At 40.4% G+C, this 21,382-nt stretch overlaps 1 protein-coding gene across 11 annotated transcripts in view; it reads left to right on the forward strand.

Annotated features, from left to right (window-relative positions):
- LOC117404117 (ras-specific guanine nucleotide-releasing factor 2) overlaps positions 1-21,262 on the forward strand; it is an 89,104-nt gene extending 67,842 nt beyond the window's left edge. For 3 of the 11 annotated variants that reach the window (XM_059032251.1, XM_059032453.1, XM_059032408.1), the window contains 13 exons: positions 521-649; positions 2,002-2,091; positions 4,027-4,133; positions 7,006-7,118; positions 7,638-7,698; positions 8,381-8,416; positions 10,219-10,322; positions 11,294-11,378; positions 12,107-12,304; positions 13,611-13,690; positions 13,918-14,034; positions 14,860-14,929; positions 15,886-21,262. In XM_059032251.1, the coding sequence (XP_058888234.1) occupies positions 521-649; positions 2,002-2,091; positions 4,027-4,133; positions 7,006-7,118; positions 7,638-7,698; positions 8,381-8,416; positions 10,219-10,322; positions 11,294-11,378; positions 12,107-12,304; positions 13,611-13,690; positions 13,918-14,034; positions 14,860-14,929; positions 15,886-15,978 (1,283 nt within the window). In that variant the 3' untranslated portion in view covers positions 15,979-21,262. Of the gene's footprint in view, positions 1-520; positions 650-2,001; positions 2,092-4,026; positions 4,134-7,005; positions 7,119-7,637; positions 7,699-8,380; positions 8,417-9,143; positions 10,187-10,218; positions 10,323-11,293; positions 11,379-12,106; positions 12,305-13,610; positions 13,691-13,917; positions 14,035-14,859; positions 14,930-15,885 lie in introns of those variants that run through there. The other 8 variants (XM_059032376.1, XM_059032552.1, XM_059032324.1 and 5 more) reach the window with 7 other exon arrangements.
- Positions 21,263-21,382: the final 120 nt, after the last annotated feature.

Raw genomic sequence — 21,382 nt, forward strand, 5'->3', positions numbered from 1 at the left:
CTTCCAGTACAAATAAAACCGAAATTCAAATAGCTGTCTTCATATTTCCTTCATTTTGCAGGGTTAATAACGGCTTGATGTTTTTTACTCCCAACACCACCCCCTCGCTGTTCTTCTTGTGACATGCTGAAGTTAATAGCTCATGACATGCTGAAGCTAATAGGTTTCAGCATGTCATAAGCATGCAAGGAAAATAACACATTCTCTGGTTTATTTTTGGAGGACCCCTTGAAACCTCCTCAAGGCCCCCTAGGGGGCCGCGGACCCCTGGTTGAGAACCCCTGCTCTAGCTCATCTGGTACATATACCAATGGCAGACTACTATAGCGCAAAAGCAGTTCCTGAATGGAAAAATAAAAAGTACCTTAACAGAGAAAAAATAAAACCTAGAACCTTTCAGAATATTTGCAAACACCCTAAAAAGATACATTTGAAGCTACTTGCTCTTTAATTAGTGCATGATGTACATGAACACATCCATGTTTAACACCGGTCTGTATAACTCTGTTGCTCTCTTAAGCAGCTGTGTTGGAGTCGGTGTCCCTGGATAAGTTCATCCCCGAGAGCCCCCAGGCGAGTGAGGCTGGAGACATCTCCCCCTGCAGGTCCCCCTCCACCCCGCGACACGTCCGCTACCGGCAGTCAGGGGGTAAGACAGCGGTCAGGGGTGAGAGAGCAGCTCAGGGGATGAGGTCAGGTCAGGGGGTGAGACAACAGGGTGAGAGAGCAGGTCAGGGGGTGAGACAACAGGGTCAGGGGTGAGATAGCAGGTCAGGGGGTGAGATAACAGGGTCAGGATTGAGACAACAGGGTCAGTGGGTAAGACAACAGGGTCAAGGGTGAGATAGCATGTCAGGGGGTGAGAAAGCAGGTCATGTAAAACAGTGGGGTCAGGGGCTAGACATAGACAGCACGGCCCCTATAATTATTCAGGGCCTAGGAACTAGAAAGCAGGTTTGATCCGAATCAAACACACTGGAGTATTACGATTTTTAAGTTTGCCTGAAAAAAAAGCAGTGAATTGGACCACTTTAAAGGGGCATCCACTACATCCTCATGATGCAGTTGCCAGTGTACATCTCTTACCTGTTTTGATACACTTTGTATGTGTTCTCTGTCAATATGTGTCTTCAGAGATGTTTCGAAGTTAGGAACACTTGGTAGAACCCCACTGATCCAACCCCCTCTTCATCTGACCTGCCCTCTTATTCCAACTGGTGTTGTGTCCCACAGCATTTTACACCATCATTAAATGAAGAGGGAGTAAACTCCTGTCTGTATGAACGCCTGTTTATAACAATGCTTTCCATGTCCTTGGAGGAGTCACCGATCCTTCCACTGGTACTAGGACTCGGGTGTCTTGTAATTTCATTCCATGATAAAAGAACACATCCAGAATCTCTCTGTTCTTGACATTTATTAAATACATTTAATAAGCAGATTTACATAAACACATAACTGTATATTTTCTTGAAAGAAAAAATACACAGTACACCCCTCTGTGCCTGTCTTGGCTAGCGTTAGAATAGACTTGACCCGCTTCACATACAGTACAGGCTGCTGGAACACCCCTTATAAAAGTTTCCTATAGTAAAGGCAGAGCAACGTGTAATAAAACAAAATGCTAAAGCATAGGTAAGCATTGTAAAGAACAGCGAGGCATGCTAAAGCATAGGTAAGCATTGTAAAGAACAGCGAGGCATGCTAAAGCATAGGTAAGCATTGTAAAGAACAGCGAGGCATGCTAAAGCATAGGTAAGCATTGTAAAGAACAGCGAGGCATGGTAAAGCATAGGTAAGCATTGTAAAGAACAGCGAGGCATGGAAAAGCATAGGTAAGCATTGTAAAGAACAGCGAGGCATGGAAAAGCATATTCATAAACCTGGCTAAACTGCGGTAAGTGCATAATATAACCATTGGAAAAGCACTGGAAAACTGCAAACTTATCATGGTAAACTTTTATAAGAGGATAACTGTGTTTGGTTTTTTTTTTTGCACAGTCCAATCAGCTGAAAATGTCCGCTGTTCTGTGTCCCCTGCTTCAGCGTTTGCCATCGCCACGGCAGCGGCAGGCCACGGGAGCCCGCCAGGTGAGTTCATATTAGTGGTGTAACGATGCACCAATGTCATGATATGATACATATCACGATATGCAGGCCGTGATACGATACATATTGCGACGTGCAGGTTATGATACGATATATATCGCGATATACAGGTCCTGATATGATGCATATTGCGATATGTAAGTCATTATATGATACATATCGTGATATGCGGGTCGTGATACGATACGTATCGCGATATGCAGTTTGTGATACAATATGGATCACGAGACCTGTGATGATCCCGATTGACTACTTGTATGATGCATAATAAGGTCAAATGATCTTTAACTATTTTGTTAAAAAAATAAAATTAAACGAGATGGGGTGGGTATATATTCATACCAGCTATAAAACACATGTATTCTTCATTCAAGAACCATTTGGTGAACTACAATGAGCTCTGTTGTGCTTTTGTTCTTGTATCCTGATACAAACAATGCATACCTTGTATTCCGATAGGATATATCATGTAATGAAAACATCACAATGTTACGCTCCTGAGTGGTTTTCTCCTATACCAGTTGAGGAGATCAAGACAAACGCCCCCAAATATTTAGTAGAACATGATGTTTATGAACAGATTTGTAAATACAATGTACAATGGAATACAAGGAAACAACACTAGCGTATTGATATAATGTATGGTCTTTTGCCTGCTCATCTTGCAACCCTCTTTTCAAGTCATATTTGTATTTTTGGCGCTTGTTTTTATTTAAATTGTTTTGTTTTCCCAGACAGCATTCAATTACAGTGGTTAATCAATGCAAACCGAATAATTTTATTTCCGTTTACTGTTTAGATGTTTAAACCTTAACAGCATTAATATTTATTGAAGCAAATAATGAAGTGGACATATGCAGAGCCGCCTAGTGAACAGGTCCTGTATAGTACTACAAAAGAAAACTCAATTCACTAGATAATGCTGCCTCTTCAAACTAAACAAACTAATTACTGATCTATCCTGTGTTACACATGTCTATGGTGAAAGAGACTCTGGCAACTACAACTCAAGAGATCCTCCTGAACTCACCTCAAAACCCCTTAACGCAGGGAATATCAAAACATGTAATCAACTAAATATTTGAATAACACCACTAAGAATAATTAAACATGTCTCATAGGGTTTTTTTTAGATTCTGGCATAGTAAGCAAACTTGTTAAATTTGCAGACGACACAAAAATAGGAGGAGTAGCAAACACTGTTGCAGCAGCAAAGGTCTTTCAAAATGATCTAGACAGCATTCAGAACTGGGAAGACACGTGGCAAATGACATTTAATAGAGAAAAGTGTAAGGTACTGCACGCAGGCAATACAAATGTGCATTATAAATATCATATGGGAGATACTGAAATTGAAGAAGGGATCTATGAAAAAGACCTAGGAGTTTATGTTGACTCAGAAATGTCTTCATCTAGACACAAAAAGGATATTGCTGCTCCAGAAAGAGTGCAAAGAAAAGCGACCAGAATTATCCCGGGTTTAAAAAGCATGTTGTATGCAGACAGGCTAAAGGAATTGAATCTATTCAGTCTTGAACAAAGAAGACTACGAGGCGATCTGATTCAAACATTCAAAATCCTAAAAGTATAGACAATGTCGACCCAGGGGACTTTTTCGACCTGAAAAAAGAAACAAGGACCAGGGGTCACAAATGGAGATTAGATAAAGGGGCATTCAGAACAGAAAATAGGAGGCACTTTTTTACACAGAGAATTGTGAGGGTCTGGAACCAACTCCCCAGTAATGTTGTTGAAGCTGACACCCTGGGATCCTTCAAGAAGCTGCTTGATGAGATTCTGGGATCAATAAGCTACTAACAACCAAACGAGCAAGATGGGCTGAATGGCCTCCTCTCATTTGTAAACTTTTTTATATGTTCTTATGTTATTGTAACTGCGATGTTTTTGTTGTTCTAGGGTTTAACAACGCAGAGCGAATGTGTGACAAAGACTTCATAATCCGCAGAGCTGCTACCAACCGAGTTCTGAACGTTCTTCGGCACTGGGTCTCCAAGCATTCCCAGGTACCATGCTGTGATTGCTTCTGTTTCTTATTCACAGCGTTCTTGGAGTAGTACACAATAGAATTGCACAATGACTATTAAGAAGACCCCATGTTCCATTGTACTAAACAACCTATCAATGGCAACCTTGTTCTTGGGGCAGCCCAAGGATTTTTTTTCATGGTGGCTGTCATGATGCCATGGTTAATTTAATCTGGTCAGTTAACTGTCCTAAAGCCAGCATTGTCTCAGAGGCAGTTTGAAGAATTTAAAGGGCACTAAAGCTAAAGGGTACACTTGTAAAATGATCACAGTTAATTCCCATGTCAATATAAGTGAATTCTCGTTTGGCAAGGTTTATTGTAAGAAAGTGTACAATCTGGAAAGAGTCTTTTACTGGGTTGAAAACCAGGAGTGTAATGCAGAGTCACACTGAAGCCTATCATTATAAAGCAACAATAATCTGCTTTTGATTGCTTTCATTTTGTGCTCGTTGCAGTTTTTCTTTGACTCCTTACTATTGATCTTGAATTTTCTCTCAGACTGCCCTTTCATTGGTTTATTGAATGGAAAAGGGGTGAAACTGCTGCAGAATCTATTCTTTAGCATTAGGTAAAGACTCCCTCACCATTGATTTATATGTTGTTTAAAGTTTCTCCTTATAATTTCCCAGTTAGCTGTTTGGACCAGAGAGCTGAAGTGCTGCTCTTTGGTTTAATTGAAGATAATGATGAGGAAAGTGAAGGGGGCTGGATTGTGCTAAGCCCATCAGGCACAGTGCCTTCCTACTCAAAACGCTAGCCAAGCATGCACATACAGAGGCACATATACAGAGACACATACACATGCACACATACAGAGGCACATATACAGAGGCACACACACACACACACATATACAGAGGCACATATACAGAGGCACACACACACATATACAGAGGCACACACACACACACATATACAGAGGCACATATACAGAGGCACGCACACAGGCACACACACAATATATACAGAGGCACACACCCGTATACACACACACACACACACTGGCAGGCTAATTAGAGGTGCAGAGCAGTTGTTTGCCCTGGGGAATGACAGGCACTCCAGAGAACTGGAGAGGGACAGCCAGAAGGCTTTTGCACCAGAAAATGATTTATATCTCTGTGGATACGCCAGCCCCAAGTAAAACAAATACTGTCTACTTTCTGACAGGGGACTGGCCAAAGCCATGGGAGCATCTGCATCATTTAAAGTCTAAATAGCTGCTTATTTATTATATTTCCCTTGCCATTTTTATTGATTACAGTATCCCTAGGTTCTGTTGATATTAATATTGAATAGCTTTCAGCTAAATTCACTGCTCATGTAACTATCTGCTTTGATTTCCTCATTCCACATGTTTTTCTCATTGTGTTATATAAGTAGAAATATAAATATTAACTATGTCTTTTTGTAGGCAGTTTCTTTCAAACAAACCAATTCCTTGTCAAAATGAAAATAATATTCTGAAACATTTATTTGCACTGGTCACGCATATGTCAAGTTGTAAACTTGAGAGCATTTCATATAAGTAAAGAGTGCAATAGCAAGTTTCAATTTTTCTTGCAAGCCGATGTATTCGGATCCATACACAAAGCCTAATTGGATACACATACAGTGCAGTGCTAACTGCACAAGATATCTGGACAGATGACACCGTTCACTGTCTTTACAGTGCCACCATGTGATTGGTTTTGAGAACTCTCCTTTTCTCTCATTCACTAATTCAGTTCGTGTTTTTTCCAATCCGAGTTGAAATAAATAACACTGGAATTGAAATGCTAAATGTTCACTGAAGCGTACCATTTCAAAAGCATGCCAAAGCACAGGTAATGGTAAAGCATGGTAAATGCATAGTGCAAGTTGGTGGATAGCAGGAGAAACTGCAAAATCTCAAAGCCAATTTAGCGCTCATGCTTCAATAAAAGATCCCAGGATAAATGGAAATCTTGATTTGTTCTTGTTAAGGATCCATGTCTACTATTAATTCTAAAATTCAATTCAGGGGCCTAGACCAGACTTTATCAGCTTCAATCATTAAAGCAGGAACCCTATTAGGTGGTGTCGTGGTAAAAAAAAAAAAGAAGTGAGTGAGTGAACTGTCCTTTTTAGGGTTCCAGGCTGGGCAGTGGCATGGTCACCACTGGGGTGTACAGAGATGCCCAGTAGATTACGGGCATGTGAGTTGTTGGGCCAAATGTTAATCGAAAGAGATTCTGCCTATTGTTAAATGCGCCCGAGTCACTTTATATAATAAATTTGAATATGCCTTGGCTTAACCCCTTATACAGTCAGGATTTGTTTATCACAGGAGAATAGGAGTGAGTAAACGCTTTATTCCTTAAATGAGAAATGGTTAAACTCAGTTTACTCGCGTTTACCCTCGACTACATTAGTGCCCTACTTTCAAAGCACATGTGAAGTGGCCCAGATTTAATAATCAGATTATGATAATTCAATTGATCTGAACAGTAGCTGATCTAAATACTGCCTCTGTTTAGATATTAAATTAGGACCAAACCCGTAATTGTACTGATAGTCCAAAATACACTAAAGCAGGGGTGTCCAATCCTGGTCCTGGAGGGCTATTCCACTCCAGGTTTAACAGGTAAAATGATCTACTGTAATTAACTACTTCAAGGTTTGGATGGAGGTTTACTTGGTTCAATTAAACCATTGTAAACAGGGCTGGAACAAAGACCAGGAGTGGAAGAGCCACATTTGGACACCCCTGCACTAAAGAGTCTCACACACACACTGTTAGAGGTGCTGGATTTTTTAATGATGATAAGGGCGGCAGTATTTAGACTAGATTGGTTGATTGGACTCCATTGTGTTAATCTGCTCCTGTGCAGGACTTTGAGATGAACGGGGAGTTGAAAATGGGGGTGATCTGCCTGCTGGAGGAGGTGTTACGAGACCCAGATCTACTACCACAAGAAAGGAAAGCAACTGCTAATATATTAACGTGAGTGTTTCTGTGTACAGTATGTGAATCCTGAAGACCTTGGTTACTTTTATCTCACAATTAGGAACTGCATGACGACATAAACAGTACTTCACATCAGCAATACACAGTACGCTCTTTACATGTGAAATAAATACACAAAATGGATCCAATAACACAGTAAGTAAAACATTTAAAGACTCCTTCAAATGAATAAGATTTTTTAAATGAAAACAAATGCTTGTCCTGTAACAGGTATTCATTTGAGACCCACAGTACTGTAAATAGAGCATGTTTATTGTATTATTTCACTAGCTATAACCACTATAACTGACATTTCTACACTACAGAACAGTGGCAGTCATCTGATATTCTGGGAAGGTCTGGGAGAATCTACCTCCATGCATGTTCCCTATGAAATGACTAGAAGCAGCATTGTCCTTTGCCTTCAGATAGATACAAATAACATTGTGTTTGGTTGTTTTTGTAATGTGAGCTCAGACTCCTAATTGAATGTCTGTTTAATGGTGTTGTTGTCAGTACCCTTTCTCTAGATGACCAGGACGATGCTCAATTAAGGATAGAAGACATTCTTCAAATGGTGAGTGCAGAGGCATTTCCCAGCATCACCCCTGCTCAGGGACCTACACCAACAGTGAGCAACTATTAGAAATAGCGTTACACTGATGCAGACAGTGATCTCCTTCCCCTTGACACACCTCTCTGTGTCATTCATTCATTGGCGATCGTCTAATGTTTAATCTGGTGGCTGTTTTGTAAAATCGCTTGGCAGTGAAAATGTATGATCTGTTGCCAGTAGCAATACAACAGCAACGGGTCAGCTTTACTGGGCAAATCTACAGAGCTACCCCTTATTGTGACTCAGTGTTACGTGCTTCTAGATGATGGGAATCCCCAGTGAATTTCACTCATGCAGGTTGTTTTTCTTCCTTGCTAATTAGCGCTTTTGAGTAAGTGAAGTTTAGATTTCCGCGGACACTGTTGCTCATTAGAGGTTCAGCTATAATTCTACCATCTACTTCTACAACTGCTTAGTTACTGTTTAATTTGCAAAAACCTTCAAGATCACCTGTTAGGTGTAAACAACCTGTCCAAAGGACCATTAATGCTACCAGTCTTGGACACAAGATATTATATTATTGCATCCCTGTTAAGTCTTTGTCATGTATGTTTATTATTATTATTATTATTATTATTATTATTATTATTATTAGCTGTCAAAAGTAACACATAATTATCCAATCTATCCTTTAAATGTGGAGGAACAGGCATGCTACCCTTCTCTATACTTCATCATGGTAAGCATTTCACCCCCGTGTATCCTTTTTGAAAAAAAGCCTGTGTGATCTTTCTGCTGCAGTTGGTTACCTTTATAGGCCCTCTGCTCCCCTCATAGTGTCCCTGTATAGGAATTCACTGGTACTGTGCATCTGCTGTGCTGCGATTAATAGAGCTGTTCCAGGGGAAGGTGATCTGTTTGATCTAACCGAGCGTTTCATTTCGTCAGCCTGTACCAGCATAAGTCACTGGTGGATTTTTTTTAGCGATTCCCAGGATTGCATCAGCCACATATCCATGGTTATCCCAGTGGATGATGCAATCCAAGAGGATCCCCAGTGCTGTAAAATGCTCTAATCAAATATTCTGACAGGCTCAAAATCAACTTCTTGGTATCAGTTTTCTGCAGTATACAAATTGATTCTTTGTTTTGTGGAATCATAGTTCAGTTCCAGGGATTTAAACGTGTTTTTATATGTATCTCCCAAATTTTTGTATCTATTATCAAATATGTGATAAATGTCCTTGTTCTTCTGCTGCAATTTTTTTAGTTTTATAGGTGTATTTGTGTAGTTGGATAATTGGATAATCTACAAAGGGTTTATTGTTTGACAACAAGATTCCTTTTTTTATAACCAATTTAAATTTGACAGATTTACTGCCTACAGACAGCCAACTGAGGCCACTATTGACCACTTAGACCCTGACATACCAGTACAATGGATGCTTGTGTTTACAAACACACAGATTTCGGGAGTGGCAATAATGGAGAGCAACGGGAACATGAAAGCAGTGTGTGATACAGTCAGGCCTCAACGGGAACATGAAAGCAGTGTGTGATACAGTCATGCCTCAACGGGAACATGAAAGCAGTGTGTGATACAGTCAGGCCTCAACGGGAACATGGAAGCAGTGTGTGATACAGTCAGGTCTCAACGGGAACATGAAAGCAGTGTGTGATACAGTCAGGCCTCGACGGGAACATGAAAGCAGTGTGTGATACAGTCAGGCCTCGACGGGAACATGAAAGCAGTGTGTGATACAGTCAGGCCTCGACGGGAACATGAAAGCAGTGTGTGATACAGTCAGGCCTCGACGGGAACATGAAAGCAGTGTGTGATACAGTCAGGCCTCAACGGGAACATGAAAGCAGTGTGTGATACAGTCAGGCCTCAACGGGAACATGAAAGCAGTGTGTGATACAGTCAGGCCTCAACGGGAACATGAAAGCAGTGTGTGGTACAGTCAGGCCTCAACGGGAACATGAAAGCAGTGTGTGATACAGTCAGGCCTCAACGGGAACATGAAAGCAGTGTGTGATACAGTCAGGCCTCAACGGGAACATGAAAGCAGTGTGTGATACAGTCAGGCCTCAACGGGAACATGAAAGCAGTGTGTGATACAGTCAGGCCTCAACGGGAACATGAAAGCAGTGTGTGATACAGCCAGGCCTCAACGGGAACATGGAAGCAGTGTGTGATACAGTCAGGCCTCACGCTCATGTGCTTCCCTGGGGGTGCATTTTATTTAAACTTGTTCTTTGTACCAAACCGAGTGACACTAGACCTCTTAATTAGGGGTTCCCTAGAATGCTGCTGCAACTACAGGCAGAGTAAAACTTGTGTGTTATTGATTTTTCCTTTTGTAATTATGCTGGCATGAGTAACAGTTCATGACACTTCCTGGTTGATATTTCTGAGTAACGGATAGGATGATTTTATCTAGTACTCTATGACCCCCCCCTTTCTTAACTGGCGCGCTCTCTGTGCTTGCTGCTGCCCTCTACCTGTACTGTATGTCTCTTCTGCCTCGTTCTCTGCAGGCAGAATGCCCCACAGTGGAATGTTTCGAGAGTCTTTCAGCCATGGAGCTTGCAGAGCAGATCACCCTACTGGATCACATTGTTTTCCGTAGCATCCCCTATGAGTAAGTCCACACTTTTCAAATATCTGTTTTACCCAATGGTAAGGGTGCAGATGCAAATGTACCATGTAGTTATATTACATTTCTTCAAGGTCATTGTTAAATAAAATGCAAAGTTTATGACGGTAACTGTTATATTAAATGCATTGTATAACAGTATTATCAGTCTTGGCCTTGAGGCAAAGCTTATATCTTGTACGTACTTGTTTTGCAGTAATAGCACATTTATTACAGCCAAGCTAAAACTCCTAATGATTCTATTATTGCAAAATGAATCTTACATTTTCAGAAATTTGCAATATCAATCCATAATTTGTCTCTAGCTGAAAATACATTTTTAAAACAGCAACATAATAACACATTACCACTGTCATTGCAAATGAAAAGTGATCTTCCAGTATATACAGCTACTGCATAGAGGAAAACTGCACAGTAAGAACATGAGAACATAAGAACAGAAGAAAATGTACAAATGAGACGAGGCCATCCGGTCCATCTGAGCTTGTCTGGTATTAGAGTAGTATTAATAATCAGTGGAGATATTTCTAAATCACATTTTCTAAATGGATTTTATTAAGGTATCAAAATGCTTTTCATTTGAATTAATACTGAATTTGTTCGAAGAAAACATGTTGACCCTTAATATGAATTTGTCATAAACCAGCACCTTGTTAAAGTGTAATCAGATGGATGACCTCACTTATATATTTATTTAAGATCGTGAAATTTATCCAAAACTGCCTGTATTTCTCCGGTTTCTTTGTGCATGCTGAACAAAGGGCATTTTAAGTATTTTCTTCCCAGAGTAATATCCCTAAGCCCTCCCAAAGACAGCTCCCTCTGTATCTGACAGTCCAGATTGCGTTCTTAGTGTTTCATAGAGAGGGTTCCGAGGGATTAGGCCTGGTGAAGGTTGGGTGAAACATCACTACTACAGTTTGATTGCAGTAACTCCCATTCTGATTGGCTTGTAGGGAGTTTCTTGGCCAAGGGTGGATGAAGGTGGACAAGAATGAACGAACCCCCTACATCATGAAAACCAGCCAGCACTTCAATGACGTAGGTGACAGAGCGGGTGGAACAAAGGGATTGAGGGTTACCATGAAGTGATCCAAGATCAAAATATAGAAAGGCTGCTTTATGTAAAGGAAGATAACAAACACATGCTTTTAGAGGCCAGTTTCCTAATGGGATACAGTACACATTATAAATCAACAGTAATCTATACACTTATTCAAAATGCAACAAAACAAAAACTTCAAATGAAAAAATGTGTGTGCATATCATTGTACATGCTAGTGTCATATACTGCATGCATGAACTGTTATTCTGTTAGATTTTTTTCATTAGATTTTGCCAGTTCTCACACAAAACATACAAACAAGCTCTAGTCTATCAACGAGCTGGGAATGTAGCTAGGTGCGTGAGGCTACAAATAGGGTACCAACTATTTAATTGAGGCGTGGAAAAAATGTATACTTTAATTTATTCATTATTGTATCTCTAAATGCTTTAAATATTTTACTCTGAGATACAGTACTTCCATTATAATTTCACTTGTGTGTTTGGAAAAACATTCTTTTTCTGAAGAGAGCGCCACCATTTGACTATACTATTGTACAGTATAGTTTTGCATCACAAGAAGTTTCATTCAGTCTCAATAAAAGGTGTCATGTGGTCACACAGGTGGTATATGGGAGCACAAGGTTTTACAGAACTGAAGCAGCTTTATTTCCAGGTGTCCTGAAACCCATTCCCTGATCCTGCACCTCTTCCTGTCTCTGCAGATGAGTAACCTCGTTGCCTCTCAGATCATGACGCACACGGACGTCGGCTCCCGGGCCAACTCCATCGAGAAGTGGGTGGCAGTGGCCGATATCTGCAGGTGTCTGCACAACTACAACGGGGTGCTGGAAATCACCTCGGCGCTCAACCGCAGTGCCATCTACAGGCTCAAGAAGACATGGGCCAAGGTGTCCAAGCAGGTGACTCGAGGACATGCTCAACACATATTCAGACGGCTGCACTGGCTTTCAGTTTCCATTAGGGCTGTGCCGGTACTCGCACTTCCAGAGCGAGTCCCGTTTTTTTGTCGGCCGGTATTAAATGCAACCAAACTTACCTATTAATGAATGTGCTAAGAGAAGCTGTATTTCCCCTCACATTTAAAACTGAGTACCAAGCACTGGCAGTTTAAAAGCTGATTAGAATCACATGTTTCTTTTTACCCGGGTACGCTGATATTTTTACTGACACGTCACGAAACTAGCAATTGCAACTGATTGTCACACACACATCACCTTTCCTTTGACCTTAGGAGCTACCGCTGTGCAACCTGGGAAATGTATTTTCTTCGTCAAGTTTAATCAGATATAACATCTTGCCCAGGACTACAATCCCACCACTCATGCCTGTTGATGACTAAACATTAGTATCAAATGAAAGAGAGCGGTGTCCACATTATAAAACACTGGTCTTGCTTTCTTACCCAGTTCATTAACACTTTGTTCTGGTTGCTTTGTATCCGTCTTCACCTTAAGAATGAGACACTCACTTCTCTCAAAGGTTCTTTTCCTGGAAGAAAGTAAAAAGGCTGCAAAGCAACACAAACCTTTGCCTCTTTCTAGTTTACAGCTAATCAGAAACTGGATGGGTTTGACTGAAACAACCCGAACGGCTTGGTTGAGAGGACAGGATTTATGAATCCATTATCCGTGGAATAAATAGGATATCTGATTCCAGGTTATTGTGTGCAATATGTATCTAACCTGTTCCGTGCTGCTATTTGCCCTGACGTCACTTATTAATTAAATATTATACACAATAGACTGGAATTAGCTCCCTTTTATATCCTATACATTATAGTTGGGTTGAATAGATAAAAAACAAAGTTCCCTCTCTCCAGCTTTCGGCAAGGGTACCGACTTGTCATCTTGATCCAGTGTACTACTTTTTCTTGTTAACTGCTAGTAGTGACACACCCCAAACCTGCTTTATAAATAGCGAGACAGATCATTCAGTTGACACTTACTAGTTTAATATTTGCAATGTGTCCTTTAGCTATGCCATCATCTAAACTGTCTGAATCATTTTTTGTTCAAATATATATATTTTTTAATTAAATATACTGTATTTAAATATGTTTTGTATTTATCCATTAAAAGAAGAAAAAAACCTATGGATGAAGCTCGAAGCTGCTTTTTACCAAACACCGAGGGGCAGGACTAGATCTGTTGAGTTCCTGCAGCAATCGTGTTTTGATTCTCAGTATGATGTGTTTTATTTCTTTAGACAAAAGCACTTATGGACAAACTTCAGAAGACTGTGTCATCCGAAGGAAGATTTAAAAACCTCAGAGAAACGCTTAAAAAGTAGGTGGTTTGAAAGTGGTATGGTTTGCATTCTTTCCTCTACATTGGATTTGCCAGATCCTTCGCTGAGGTGTAAGTCTGTTTCAAGATGGAGTTCCAGTACTATACATACATGACCAGCCTGTGCTTTATCTGTAAATTACATAGGATTTGAGTAAATATCATTAAAAAGTAGTAGGGCGTTGTTGTTGTTGTTTTTTATAAAACTTGTTTTCTTTGTTTTGTAGCTGTAACCCCCCCACCGTTCCCTACCTGGGAATGTATTTAACAGACCTAGCATTTATAGAAGAAGGGACCCCTAACTTCACTGAGGAGGGCCTTGTGAACTTTTCCAAGATGAGAATGTATGGTTTGTATTCAGGTCATCTTTCTGTACCCTTTCCCCTCCCTTATAAAAGTCATTGTGCAGTTCTCTCCATGCTTTTCCCATACTATTCTATACTATACACTTGCCATGGTGTACCATGGTCTGCCATGTTTTTTGTATGCTGCACCATACCTCTCTGGGCTTTACAATGCTTGCATACTGTGTGCTTTCACTATGCTTTATTACACTTTACTGTGCTTTTACTATATTAAGCTTGTATATGGATCTTACACCACGTCACACCAGTGCCTGATGAAGTGCAATCATAAAGGCCCTTTTACTGGCACTCCTACCCGGGTCTGGACCTGGGTTCTGGCTACCCGAGCCACAATACCCCATAGTGTGAAACCACGTACCTGGGTCGTACCCGGGTTAACCCAGGTCCCACCGACACTTTGGCCCGGGTTGATCGAGATAAAACACAGTAACAAAACAGTCACGTCTGCACGAAGGTTTCACTTGCGCAAGTAACATTTCTGTTTATTCTGTTCAGCCATATTTCTGTTGATTGAGACACACCATGAGCCAGATTGCAGCAGGGATGAAGAAACATTTGTTCTCATCAACATCTGGGCTGACGGTTCAATCCAGAGAAGCTTGGATGGAAGCGTCCGTAACAAGCTGCTTCCAGGGCATTGATACACCCATTGTGTACTTGCATCTGTCACCCAGGTCAACCCTTTATCAAAGGCAGTGTGAAATCACGTAGCCGACCCCGGGTAGAGCATGCCAGTGTGAAAACGGCTCAGATGTTTACTGTTTGTTGTATAGCCAGTTAACTCGTGCTTGTGTTTTTCCTCCAGATATCTCATATCATTAGGGAGATACGTCAGTTCCAGCAGACGCCCTACAGGATAGAAAACCAACCAAAGGTACCCCTCAGCGCCATTACCCCAGAAACTAAACAAAACTGTGGAGGCTGGCAGTGTGCTGTCAAACAGCGGGAGTGCTTCTCCCCAGCCCCCTATGAAGGGACTGCAGGAATAAAAAAATAAAATAAAACAACAAGACACTAAACCAACATGTACTGCATTGTACTGGAGAAACCATTACCTCTGCAGTGCGTGACTTCATTTCTGTGGAAGGGATGTTAAACGTCAGTGCCATAACCTACATTTTAAAGAGCAGGTTGTTGGGAGAGTTTTAAAGTAGGGAAAATGTGATCATTACCATATTTTAAAATACAGTTGGTATTTTCAGTCTATTCAAATGAGACTGATAGTGGTATTTAAGCTGTTTAGATCATTTGAATAGATCACAGAGTGTTTTTCATTAGTGTTTGTTTGCAACAAAATATTTCCTAAATATGATCTATTACCTGATGTGCACATCTTTGGTCATTTCACCTGGTGAGTGAAAGTGTCCTCCATACCTTCAATGCATTCCTTCCTGTCATTAACCGACCAGCTGTTTCCCCTGTCGGCTGACATGCTTCACAGGTGAAATGACCTAGGAAGTGAAACAGTAACGGACGACCTGAAAATAAGGCAAGCAAGCGGGAAACTCTCTATAACCCAGTGTCATCTATATCATCTAGAAATACCTTAACATGCACTTCTTTTTTGAAACTGCACATTTCAGACTTACAGTACTGTATATAGCGAATGGAAGTGCACACCAAATAAGATTTGAGGTTTAATATTTTGACAGCTAGCGCCACTTCAAGCACACAGAAAAAAAATGGCTGTACAAAACAACAGTAAAAATGCAGACCGTTAAAGCTAAATAAAAGAGAGTGTTCCAATTGGTAAACCTAAAAAAAGACGGGTCCATACCATCAGCAAGCCTTATGCAGAACCTGTTGTGTGTTTGTTTGTGTGTGCTGCAGGTCACTCAGTACTTACTTGACAAAACCCTCATCATGGATGAAGACACCCTTTACGATCTCTCCTTAAAGATTGAGCCGCGGCTTCCAGCGTGAGTGCCAGCCTTCTCCTCGGAGCATCCGACTGGGAGAGCGATAGCGCTGGGTGCAGAACGGGGCATGCCAAGCCCTTCGGATTGCAAGGGAGGGAAGAAAGAGGAGAGAGCGAAATAGAGAGAGAGAGAGACAGGAATCCTTTCTGACGAGATGCACAGAAAGATCCCCTCATTGAAGATGGTGGTGGGGATTGAGGTGGAAACGCGAGAACTGCATGTCTGGAAACGTGGTTCAGTTTCTGGGTTTGTACTTCATTGAAGAAAACGCTAACTCAATGCATTGGTTTGTTTCAAATGAATGTGACTGTTAGTGTAAAAGAAAGATTTACAACTGGTCCATCATGTGCAGTAGAGAGAGGAAATGTAGCTTTCTGCGTGTTCAAACACAGACCAATCAGCTCGATGCAGAACAATGCAATCTTGCACACACGTCATTCCATCTTCTGGTTGACCCTTGCATCGTCACACAGGTATATCGTGTTTGTAATTTGGTTCAAGCTGTGGTTTTCAGTGAGGGCTTTCTAAAGCTGTGTTCTTAACAAGTATTTATTTCATGCTCCGATTCCTCTTGCTCTTATATTTTCAGTCTCTCATAGTCTGCATAGACTATCAGAAACAGACCGCAAAGGGTTAAAAGAAAGCATAACAAAACTGTGTTTGCTGTTACTGTTATTCTTGTTTCCCATCCCAAATCTCTGGCTTTCTTTGCCCAGTTGTCCCATCTGAATATTTCTTATACTGTACAAGAAATAAAGGTCCACATTGTAAAATTACATTGACAAAAAGCGGCAGCCAAGTTCATGTTAGGTTAGTTAGCTGCCTTGCAATGCAACCAAGTGGTGTAAACATTTTTTTTCCAGATAAGATAGCACTGTTGTTGTTTTTTTTTAAGAAATTAAGTCAAGTAATTTAACCTTTCAGCTAATGCATTTATAACTGATCTAGATCTGCATGAGTTTATTGTTGGTTTAGTTGAGAATAGTTGTTGTTTATTGTTCTTGATCACGATGTTATAGAAGTTTGAAGGAATAATTTAAAACTCTGAATTTGTATAATATTTGATATTTATTTATCCCATGATATGTAATGTGTTCTTAATCATAATGTATTACTATTTATGTGCAAGCCAGAGCAAAGTGGAATTTCTGTAATGAGGCCAGTGTAAAATCTCAAATTTATAAAAGGGGAAAAACTAGTCTAGGTTCATCAACAATAACTCCATACAGCTTCATACGAACAGTCTTCAGTTTAACTACGACTTATATCTTCTTAAATTCTTGTGCAGTTACATCTCTCCTATTTCTTATGTATGTCTGTATTTCTGACTCTGTATGACTTTTAAAGTCTATAATATAGCTACATTATTCAGATGTGCCTACAACCAGCTGTACTGTATTTGCTCTAGCTACAAACTAACTGTGTCATCTGTCCCTCTGTCTTGTTTTGCAAAACAATACGGTATTATAAACCGCAATTTACAATCTGACTTGATCAGAAGGGTCTCCTTCTTGCTGCAGACAAGTCTCCCACATCACCTTGCCTATTATATAGCCTACTGTCTGACTGCGGCAAATTAATGCCTGCTTTTCAGAGTTCTTAAAATAATCACGCAAATACGAGGCCCGCAATTACTGCTAGCTTTTTAAACTGCCTTATTACAGAAATTCCATCTTACTCTGGTTTGCTCAGAGACAGTCCCAAAGCTAAAATATATTGGTGGCTTTATTAATTATGCAAATATCTGTGAGTGCAGAAACTGTAAGACATGGTGATTAAGAGCATATAATAAATATATAACAAATATTAAGCAGATTAAGAGAGTTAAAGTGAAGTATTCCTCAAAGCAACAGAAGTGTCAATCTCATAGTCTGGCTGTCTCTACCTACTACAGACAACCGCAAAAACAGTTTACATGTGGAACAGCGGCATTCAGCCAACACAACATCCCCCTGGTGGTGCTTCACAGGTAGAGATCAGAGGAAAACAATTGCTGTATAGTATCCAGTACTACTGACATTTTCAAATCCTGCCCTTTGCTAAATGTTAAGATGCCACACAACCCTAGGCTTCCTGACCATGAATGAAAATGTGGAGGCATTTGAGCAGCCCTGCTACGTGCAAGGAAACTAGAACAGAGGAATATAAAACCAGAGAATACAATGCAAAACCAAACAGGACCATTGGGCACATTGCATTCATCACAGTGATACTAACACGTTTCTTCCAGGGGCGATCTGTGTTTAAGAATACGTTGGTCTTGGAGAGGGCACATTAATAAGGAAATACACAGCCTTGCTTGCTAAATGCTGTTCAGTCTAACAAGTTGGAATGATCTGTTCGTTTTCAACTGCTATCAACACTACTAATAACTGCACAACAACGGTTGCTTAATATACAATAGAGTGCATGGCCAATGCTTGCTTAGCATGCAGTGTATAAATAAACACATCAGTAAATACCTACTGGTTCTAACACAATGCACTCCAAACAGTAACCCATTAACCAGCCCCCTGGAAATGTGTAGAATTGTTCTGGGTGCTGTCTGAGCCCCAGGGAAGGAGAGGTGCTCTCAGGTGTTAACGAGGTACAGATACAATAGAAAACAATCCCACATGTTTAAACGTTCATGCTGTCTACGGACGAGCACTAGAGCTTCAAGATTACCAACGCTGAAACTGCGGCTCGTTTTTTCTTTTTGTGAGAAATGAAACATGTTTATGAAGGGCTTTTTAAGACATTGATCGCATATTACTTTTGTCGTTGTAGACCCGTACTGTAACTTTAATTAAATGTACTTTTGCATAAACCCCTTTCTGTTCTGACAAGTGAAACTATGCACAAGTAAGACATTCTACACACACCTTTTGTGGTGTCTAGTTAACTCATAGACTAGTGGAACTTTGTGTATGATGCAGTAAGATGCTGCTGCAGCACTGATGTGTATCAGCCCAGTGTAGAAGAGCAGCATTGCACACTACACAAACTTCCACTGCTGTGGGCCACAGGAGGGGAGAACATAAGCTTATACCAGCAGGAGTCAGTATGAACCCTGGACTGCCAACAAACTCTGGTTTGATGGCCGCATGGTCGGAGCTGGTACATAGGGGAGCGATTAGCTTGCTAATGCATTTCAAACCTTGTCATCACTAGCATTGTAATAGCAATCCTTCAGTTGGTGGCCCGTGTAATGACTGGAGTACTGTACCTGCAGTTTCTAGCGAGGGGAGGAGGCCAGCACTCATAGCTACAGAGTTACAGTAATGTTCTGTACGGCTTCAAGTCCGGGAACTGTTATGAACAGAGGACACAGCAAAACAATATTGCAGTGGACACTACCCTTGTATTTCTGATAAAACTTTCCGCACTGGCTGACCCTACTCCCACCACAAGAGGGCAGTGTTTGCTTGCAAAGTACAGAGGTTGCACTCTTCAGCCTGCAGGCTTCCTCCTCTTCTGCTGTTTCACTCTGATGTTACTCTTTGACCGCAGTGATAACTGTGTGCACCCGACACAACCATGACAATTCTGCAACTGAAAAGGCTGTTATATATATATAGATTTTTTTTTAATTGCCACCTTCTGTGTCTACACAAAGGCAGGGTCATTCTAGCAGCTGTTCTCTGTTGTGCACTGCCATTCTCTGTATAGGTCTCAAATGTTCCCCTATGAGATATATATAATAAACCATTTTAATGTATAACATGATATCTGGTACTGCACTTGATTAAAGAAATCTCTGTTTGCAAGCCATGCTTTCAGATAGTGTTGCACTTCCTTGGTCATTTCACCTGGAGGGTGAAATTGTCCCCACCCCTTTAATGGCTTCTTTCCTGTCATTACCAATCAACATGCTTAGTGAAACTAAGAACTTTCTTTAAAAATACATTTTAAAACAGATTTCTTTCAGAAGGGCACATTTGAGACCTGTGTAGCTAACGGCAGGGCAAAACAGGTGAGATTCAAGGAGCTTTATTTTGTTGCTACAGTCACTTTAAGTGTCACTGCATGTAAAGCTTGTCAGGTTTCTCTCGGCTGTTTAAAGAAGTCAAGCTTCAAAACCGCCCTTCTCTCCATATGCTATTTGAATCCCTCAAGAGACAGAATAAACTCGATTGCAGCTTCCATTTCATAATCTTTACTCTGCAACAGTAATATTGACTCAGACCCAGCAAGCAAGCAACCAACTTAAAGCAGGTACAGTATATCTAATTACATGAATCCATGTCAGCTGTCAGAGATATCCATACAGAGCTCACATGTGTTTGGAAAGAAACACAAACTTAGATTTTGTACATCTGGTACCATAATATATTTCATTGATTTCAAATATTTAGCCTAACCAGTGGCATGCTTTGAGCCTGAAGACACCTGACCCATAGTAGGTAGTGTAAGTATAACAGACTACATGACAGGAATGCATGCAAACCGAGAGCTTCGTTTAACCTAGAATAGATCCAGACATTGATTTTAGTGTCAGTCTGTCACATTCTACGTCATGAATAGGACAACTGCCTTGATTTTGCACCAGTCTCTACAAGGCTTGTTTATCATACACATCTTGCTTCCTACAGACGCGTCACATTGAATCTGTCTGTAATCCGATAAACTTTAGATTTTAGACAGAAATAGGCATGCACTGATTTAAATGAATACAGGTCTGCTAGAACATGCCTCTTTCCAAACTGCATGAGAGATCTGCATAGCGAATGGAAGAGCATGTCAGTTAACATGCATACTATTATTTTATTATCTGTAACCATTTTAATAAGACAAAAGCAGTGCACACAAACCAAGGAACGGGGAAGTACTGAAAACTATTAACCTCTGCTTGTATGAATAGGGTTAAGTGTTTTAGTATTTATTTTAGCAGATATTTATTTCATCCTTTTTTGTATATAGCCAGTCCTAAAACATGTCTTTCAGCAGGTTTGTTATTTAATTTTTTTGAAATGTGAAACTTTACGTTCCTTAATTATTAGTAGTATTTTTGTTCGAAGTGCGTTTATGGTAGATTTTAGTGTGAAACATTGCAAAGAAAAAATATGTAGCAGATTCAGTAAAAAAATGAATTGAGTAAATGAACAGCTAGATAGTGCGCTGCGTTAACTGAGAAGTGCACAGCCCAGCATGTTGAGCATGTCAGTGACTGAAACTCCTCAAGTGGGCATTTGCTTTGTATAGGAATGTAGAAAATCTTGTTTTTTTGCCCACTTACTACAAACACATGTTGTACAGCTACTCTGATTCCATGCCTATATGTAAAATAAAAGTCTTCTTTTAAGTGAGCTATGCTGACTGTGTGCGTCGTTGTTTTTTTTCTTCTTTCTTGGTATTTGCTTTAAGGCATCCTCCAATCTGAAGGTCAACAATTAAGATTCAGCAAGCCTTACAACACATCTGAAAGC

This window comes from Acipenser ruthenus, chromosome 1, assembly GCF_902713425.1.
Source record: "Acipenser ruthenus chromosome 1, fAciRut3.2 maternal haplotype, whole genome shotgun sequence".
NCBI lineage: Eukaryota > Metazoa > Chordata > Actinopteri > Acipenseriformes > Acipenseridae > Acipenser > Acipenser ruthenus.